Source organism: Otolemur garnettii, unplaced genomic scaffold (assembly GCF_000181295.1).
Source record: "Otolemur garnettii isolate 467f Iridium unplaced genomic scaffold, OtoGar3 scaffold00236, whole genome shotgun sequence".
Taxonomy (NCBI): Eukaryota; Metazoa; Chordata; class Mammalia; order Primates; family Galagidae; genus Otolemur; species Otolemur garnettii.
Genome location: NW_003852631.1, coordinates 805,296 through 813,530, shown reverse-complemented (window position 1 = coordinate 813,530; position 8,235 = coordinate 805,296). Strand labels below are relative to the sequence as shown.

Genomic DNA, 8,235 nt, shown 5'->3' with positions numbered 1-8,235 from the left:
GGAGTAACAATTTGTCCATTCTAGACAACCGCCTTTGATTAGCTGGCTCAAGTAGTTTCCCATCAGCTCAAACCTCTTTCCAAGGTCTTCCTCCTGCTTCCCTTACTTGCCAGACTGTATTCTTAGTACGTAGTTTGTAAACATTGTCACGAGGGTTCTGATGCTTTAATTCATGCAGTCTAAAAGGACAGACAAAAGTAACCATATCTAAAAGTGACCATAACAGCCCACCCCCTTCCTTGGACAATTATAGAAACGTTTGCCTTCAGTACATTAGATCCGCAGCTACATTACTTGTCACTGTGTCTTTAGATTTTGCAAATGGGAACTGAAATCCAGCAAGTCGTATTAGGAGCCCATTCAGAAAATGAACAAAAAAGCAAATGAAAATAACCCAGAACGAGGTGGTGTATTTTTCACTTTGCGTTTTGTAGGCATAAGTCCCTTCTTTATAATTCGCAATTTTTTCCGAAAGATGGTGGATCTTCACTTCGGAAGCAAATAATATCATGACAAGACAGCCACAAGAGCCTGTGATGGAAGAAACAAACAGTGTGTTGGGACAAATATTTCCTGAGGGGTACAGGGAAGAACATCAATGTACAAACCGAAGAAAACCTTTTACCACCATCCACATTTGCATTCTCCTGCAAAAATACATTATTGCAAATTTGTAATTATGAGCCTGATTCTCCAACCTCTGGGTGGCAGTGCTTGGGTTATGCCTTTGAGAAAGGGAGATTTCTGTGTGCATGTGGGGCTGGGGTAGGGGATGGCTAGAATCAAGATAATCTTCTGAAGACTGGAGACATTCCTCTCTGCATGAAAGGGACTGAATTGCAGGGTACCTTAAAAGCAAAATGGTGCTACAAAGGGGCCACTGTCATGATGTAGCTTCAAGAGAACAAATTTTTCTGTACTTCTCAGACCACACATGGTAAATATCAGTCATCCAGCCACTTGGGAAAGGCCCAAGGCCTCCCTTCAACAGAGTTACCACGACTCCCCCAAGCTCCTACCTCACCATAGCTGCGCGGAGGACTTCCTGAGCACAAGTAGTCATGGGTAAAGATCTGTTCTCCTGATGTGTGACAAAGTTTAAGTTTTTAGTTGGGCATGTGGCTGCCTTGAATATAGACAACATAGTTCAGGTACAGGTGGCTGGGATGTAGAGGCAGGAAAATTTCCTTAAAGTATAGAGTTACTAGGGGGCTACCCTTTCTTCTCTGTTTCCTCCTTCCTCTAGCTGAAATATGGATGTACTGGCTGGAGCTCCAGCAACCACTTTGGTGCAGGAGGCCTCATAAATGGAAGTCATGTTTTATGGAAAAATAGGAAAGAAGGAGTCTGGATCCCAGGCACCTTCAGCTTCAGCCAATACACCAGCCCTAAACTTTTTATGCATGGAAAAAATAATCAACCTTTATTTTGTTTAATCTACTGGTATTATTTTCTACTCTCAGTTATTAATCAGAGGTAGTTTAATCTAGTCCTAAGGGATGCAGCTATGGTCTGGGTGAGATTTCTGCAGGTCAAGGGTGCTCTATGCTGGGTAGGACTTAGAAACACTGACAGGTTGTCTCCCCTGAGGATGGAGAATGGGAAACATCTACAGAGGTGAATGCCACTGGGGGCAGACCAGGTGGTAGGAGGGGCTAGAGCAGGGGCACAGTGGATGGCCAAGACTCCACAGGGCTTCTAGTTAATAGACTTGCTGAGATTTTTTTTTTGACTTAGGTCAAACCAATTTGAGTTCGAATCCTGATTCTTTTACTTCCTATGTGAAATTAGGCAATTTTAACTCCCAAGCCTCAATTCCCTCATCTATAGTAGTTAATGTGGATCATGCATGATGATTTGGTATTGTCACTGACACGCATAAATGCTTACTAATTGGTAACTATTGCTACGGTTTTTACGTATTCCTTTTTCTTGCCAGTCCTTGCTATAATCCATTGATTTAGTCCAAACCAATTTGAGATCAAGCCCTGATTCTTCCACTAGCTATGTCAAATTAGGTAATTATACTCCAAGTTCCCACCCCACCCCACATCAGGAAAACGTGACTCATCAGTGAGCAACCCAAAAGAAGGCTTTACAGTGCCGTGTTCCTCCAAATGCCGTCCTGTTAAGTTAGCGATTCCTTTAAAGTAAACGCTTTTTGTATTCTTCAATTAAAGTAAATCCAAATAGTTTGGAAGTAGCAACATAATAGCTTACGTTTCTATTCATTAATTCAGTCATTCATTTATTCAATCAGACTTTTAAGCCTGGGATGGAGACAGTGGTGAAGACATGGTCTCTGCTCTTGCATGGTATAATCAGGCAGGGGACATGAAAATAATTACAAACCAACTGCTGTGAGTGCAATATAGGGGGAGGGCAGGGGAGCCCAGTATCGACTGGGCGGGTAGGCAGCATTGTGGAAGGTTCCCTAGAAGTAGCCGGAAGAAGCTGTAGGAAAATTTAGCTGAGCAAAGGGAGGCTGGACTATTTGGGGGGAGCATTCCAGGCACAGGGTGCTGTGGTGCAAATCATGTCCCCGCTCGCTTCCAAATATCAGATACAGGCATTAGGGGTGAGCAGAAAAGGTAAGATCCCATCTCTTCTGCTTTGGAATGTTACCTACTGGCCCCGTCAGCATGACCATCATCATAAAATACCCCTGGTAATCAAATAGAATTTTCTTAAAACTTCACTTCCTACCAGCCTCAGAGTGGTAGCTGGGACTATTCCTTTGTAAAAATTGTCAGCCTAACTATTTTTATATTCTCAGCTTAAAACCAGAGTTCTCCCCTGGCAAAACCGTATTATTCTTTTATTGTTAGATCCTAACAAAAAGGCTGCAATGCTGTTTTCCCTTTATCTTTTATTTGAAAACCGTGGGGGGGGGGGGAAATGCCGTTGCTTTTACCAGAAGAGCCTTCTTTGTCTGAGGAGATGGTGAATTTCAGACAGAAGTGAAACACTATTTCCTTAGCACCTGAAAGGAAAATTCAAGCTCGGTTTCCATTTCAAGTTGTTAAATATTTTAAAGGTAGCACTTTGTTAAGGAGACAGCATTGCAGCGAGGCTGTATTGCAACTTTCTAAAGTAGAAGTTACTTTGGGTGTCTTAAGACTCAAAGCCGGTTGCCATAGCTGGGACAGGCAGCCCTAGAGATACAAACATCTCATCAACATACGATTCATACTTATGAACAACGGCTATTACAGGGAATAGGTAAATGTACCTGTTTCAACTTACATACGAATTCAGCTTAAGAACAAGCCTGCAGAATCTACCTTGTTTATAACTCAGGGACTGCCTGTATTTTAAGCACACAAGCTCCCGAGACGGAGTGTGTCATCTGGCAGCAGAGAGGATGGGCTGAGTGATTTGGATTCTAGGGTCGACCGTGAGGTCAACTTTGTAATTTCATAGCCAGAGGACAGAAATCCAGCCTGAGTCTCTGATAGCCTTTCAGTGGCTGCAAAGAAATATGAAGGGAAGCAGCTCAGTGTGAATTTGGGATATTTTTGCTCCTCTTCGTCCATGGTTCTAAAAAATTAAAGATCTGGGATCAAGGATAACTATTTATGACTTACAGACCAAAAGATACACATGAAGAATTTCTCTTTGTGGCTTGGCTGCTACAGACGAGAAGGAGAGAGGTGCCTAAGGGATGCGGGTGATGGTGAGGATAGAACTGGGCCTGTGCATTTCCAGTGTGACCCTTCCTTGGGTCCCACCTTACAGGGTCCTGCTTGCCTCTCTTCCAGCAAGGTCCTTCCCTACAAGATGAGGAACTTTCTTTTTTATATTAAGTCATATACACTTAGATAATGAATACATTTATGCATATGTGGGGTACAATGTGTTAATTTTTTTTATACAATCTGACGTGGTTACATCAAACCAATCAACATAGCTTTCCCCTCATTTATTTGATTATTATGTTAAAACATTTGTGTTCTACACTTGACAGATTTGACTTGTACCCTTGCAATATGCTCCATAGGTGCGGTCCCTTAAAGCCTGTGGAATGTACCATCTGGAGCACCTGACGGCCTTCTAGTCCACACTCCCAGGACCTGGAACTCCCTTCGTAAATAGCCCTGTGCCATTTCCAGGGCCTCTGTGGGGGTCTTCCCTGGATCAGTCCTCTCACGGCTGACTTTGTGGCTGGTGTCACACATCTCTGAGAACTGAGATTGGCCCAAGATACAGCCATTTCAAGGGGCATGGCCAGGGCTCAGATATGCAAGAGAATGTTCACACACATATGCTTGAGGCATTTTACTATGTGTGATAGAGCCAGGCAGGGGAAGAAAGCCCTCACAAATGTTCAGATCAGGCCTGTGTGTCTCCCTCCTCTATTCCCCAGTTATCCGTGTACACCGTGAACCCCACGTGTCTGTCTATCTGAGCAACACTTCTCTTGCTCACAAGGAAGGTCAGCATAAATTAGGACTTTGGCAAGCCTGCCAAACCTTACTCAAGCTAGAATTTGGGATATAACCAGGCCCAGGCCCCGGTTTTACTGCCCAGCGTCTTACTCAGTGGCCTCCAGCCCTTTTCCTTTCGTCTTCCTGATTGCCCCACCATCTGGCTGGTGCTGTAGTTTCCCCCGTCCCCTTTTAATAGCTTTGATTACTCAGTTAATTTCTGACTGAATAGGATAGCTGAGTTATAGGGCTGTCACACCATGAATGATCAGTCAATTAACAAACATTTGTAATGTGCTAAAGACTGCACATTCGTGCTCTGCCCTGGCAGCTGCCTGGGACTGCAGAATTGGGCACTGGTTTCCTCCAGTCCTTACAATATGCGAACGCAGGTCGCAGCCAGGGAGAGAGCAGTTTCTCCATCCCTACATGACCCTGAGGATAGCTCTGCTTTTATGAGAGGGAACACCTTGCCAGGATCTGTGGGAGTCCAGGGATACTATAAGTTTAGGTCCTCAAAGGGAAGAAATCTCTGAAGTGTTATCCTATGATCACATAGATCATATTTGGGGAGATAATCAACAGGAATTTCAATTCTATTTAAAGTAACAACTCCTGTTTCCAGGAAGTTAGCACATCATTTTTCCATTCTTTTATAGGTGATGCACATTAGAGACGTCCCATTGCCAACACAGAATGATAAATTGCTAATTTCCTTCTTTAAGGAGTCTTGAGAGGTGATGAATGGGAGGTGGGAAGCCCACAACTTTGCAGGTGCAGGTGCTGATTTTCCCTGAAATTATGCAATCTCACTAGAGTCGGTAATTGAAGGTGAAGTTGCCAGCAGTAATTTCTTCCCCAAACAGAAGCTGTTCTGACTCTACGCTGCTTCGGAGGCCAATGGCCCCCGTCTAGAAAGGGGGCAGAGGGTCAAGCAAAGCAAGTGAGAATTAAGAGGAGACTTTGAGGCTGCGATGGTGAGCAATTTGGTCCCGTGCTTCCAAAAAAGAGATGCGGATAAAGGAATAACACCGGTCGGGTTTAGCTTTTTCCCCTTGTCTTCTGCAAGGGAGAGTTGAAGAGTCCACATCCAACTCAGGTTTTACAAATGCCATGTGGGAGAGAAGGGTGATTAGTGCAAAGAAGAAATGGTCTAGAAATACAATGTTTATCTCATTTGAATCGATTTGCAGAAAAGAATGTCATTTGTTACCAGGAAATATGCCGAGCTGCTTCTATTTTATTCATTTATTCAACAACCATCCACTGGGTGCTTATTGCACTGTTCTGAGCTCTGGGGATACAGCCCTGAACAAGACAGATAAAAATCCCTTTCTTCACAGAACTCTCAGTGCCGATAACAATGGAGAGAGATGGAGGCAACAACAAGAGAAAAAGTGCATTCTCTCGTTTATCAGAGTGTGACGTGAACCAAGGGGACAAAATAAAGCAGGGAAGGACATGGAAAGGCTGGGGAGGGATGGCCAGGGGAAGGCCTCCTGGGGAAGCTGGCATTGAAGTGCATCTGGAGAGAAGTGAGGGAGAAAGTTGGGAGAAAGAGTATTTCAGGCTCAAGGAACATTGAGTGCTAAGGAAGCAGGTGGTTTGAGAGGAGAGCAGAGGAGAGCAAGGCAAAGAGCAGAGAGAGTGGGCTGCAGCGTGTATCTGAAGTGGGTACATCAAGCGCTTCTTTGGAGGTCGTAGCAAAGACTGGGGCTTTGACTCTAAATGAAACAGAGGGGAAGACATACCTTCTGAATTGGGCAGGAGTCTCTTTGCAATTGTGATAGAAAAAGATTGAATATCTCCTCGCACAAGGTCATGGCCCGGCCCTGTGCAGGGAAAGTTTAGCACAGCCCTCCTGCCTTACACCCTTGATGTGAGTGACCTGGAACGTGGTGCTCTCGCAGCTCCGCCCCTTCAGCCATTGTCCCGCACATGGACATGAAATTCCACGCCCATTGCCGTCGTGGGCTGACTGATATTACTTCTCTCTTCCTTTCATGGCCTCTTTTCTACAGTCTATGCGGAGAAACTAATAGAATATTTTCATTGCTGGCCTTTCCTACCACCAATCCTTCATACCTTTATCCCTCCTCAGGCTCTGTGGCTTTGACGACCAGACGTGCCTGAATCTCTTTCTCTGACTCCTAAACAACAGCTTCTCTGTAAGGATTGAAGTAGAAACAAGACACAGATTTTTTTTTCCCACCGCCATTTGCAGAATCATATGCCCTAGACATATTCTAGGGGCCAGGGCACTACCAATCCCGAAACTGACAGATAGTGTGAGCATTCTTCAAGCTCTGTACGGTGCTTTCTTTCTGGGTTTTTATTTTTCTCAGAGAATATTTTCATATGCTCTCTGTTTCTTGTCTGGCTGTGCTCATTTATGTTCCACATCAGAGCTGCAATCATGATTCATTAGGCCTATACTAGGAGCATCCCCTTTTTAGAGAAAGGCGGTAATTTTGTTTACCTCTCAGAGAAGATGCTATATCTACGAGAAAGCATAACTCATGAAAGCTATACATGAGAGAAGCTATTATACATGGAAGAGACACTTTTTGTTAGACAATAATTATAATTATTATAAACTATAAAAAATACAATTTGCAATAAGTCCATGTGTTGGTGGTTTTTGTCACCTCCAAAAAGCCTGAGCCAATACATCACACGTCATCCTCAGAGAGTATTCGCTGAACTACTAGGATGTTCTACCATCGATCGTGTAAAGTCTTCCTCCTGCTCTACTCTCTTTTATTTGCAGTTCTGGGTCAGATTTTCTGCCATCAACTGGGAAACTTCTAGAGTGGCATATAGAAAAAGCACACACTCAAACAGACCATCACTGCTGCAGTTTGAAAGTGTGGTCCAGTTGTTTCTAGGTTCTATATTCAACTCCGTCTCTCGGTTCCTTCTCTTTCTCCATCTCCTTATGTGTGTACGTCCCCCTCCCCCCCACTCTATTGCACAACTTGAGGGAAGTTTTTTTTTTCCTTAACTTTATTTTGCCCATCTGCCTTCCTTATCCACCTCTGTTCACTTTTACAGATGGCCACCTTTTTACCAAGTTCACTGTTGACTGGTACTCTTGAAACATTCCTCTACTATAACTTCTGGGATGCCTCGACCTCCAGGCTTTCCTTCTTGCTCTTCTTCTTGCTCTTTGGAAGCTGGCTCCTCCTCCTCCTTCTCCTCCATGTAAAAATTAACTGATAGTGTTCTTTGGGGATTGGTTATAGGCCAATATTTCTCCATGTATATTCTCTTCCTAGATGATCTCATCTATTTTCATTACTTTGCATAATATCTATATCCTGACAGTGCCAAATGTCCTCGTTGTAGGCCTCTTCTCTGAGCTCCAGACTCGTAGAGCTGACTGTCTACTTGACATCTGCACTTGGACGTTTCAAGCGTCTTGGATTTGATGTGCCCCAAATGGAACTCTTGATTTCCAATGCTAAGCTCCTCTCCTCACCTCTTTCTTGCTCTGAACGTATCTCTGTTCCTCCCTTGGTCTTATCCATTTTGATTAATGTCACTGAAATCTATTAATTGTATAAGCTGCCTGCAAAACCGTTTAGATCTACTTTCAGAATGTTTTTGGAATCTATTCGTCTTTCACCAGACATTTCTTACAGAGGTAAATCAGCGATCAGACATCTTTTAACAATCTTTCAGAAGCTTCTCAATGCAATTAGAATCAATTCTAAAAGATGACTTTAAGATCCGATGTTAACTGGCATCAACTGTCTAACCTCATTTTATTTTTCTTTTTGCCATTTCCCTCTCACTGCCCAGCCCC

General features: G+C 43.7%; 1 protein-coding gene across 1 annotated transcript in view; it reads right to left on the bottom strand.

Annotated features, from left to right (window-relative positions):
- Positions 1-214: 214 nt before the first annotated feature.
- The window catches only part of CLRN1 (clarin 1), a 36,496-nt gene continuing 28,475 nt past the window's right edge, over positions 215-8,235 (bottom strand). The window contains exon 3 of the mRNA XM_003802188.2: positions 215-531. Coding sequence (XP_003802236.1) covers positions 266-531 — 266 coding nt within the window. The 3' untranslated portion in view covers positions 215-265. The remainder of the gene's footprint in view (positions 532-8,235) is intronic.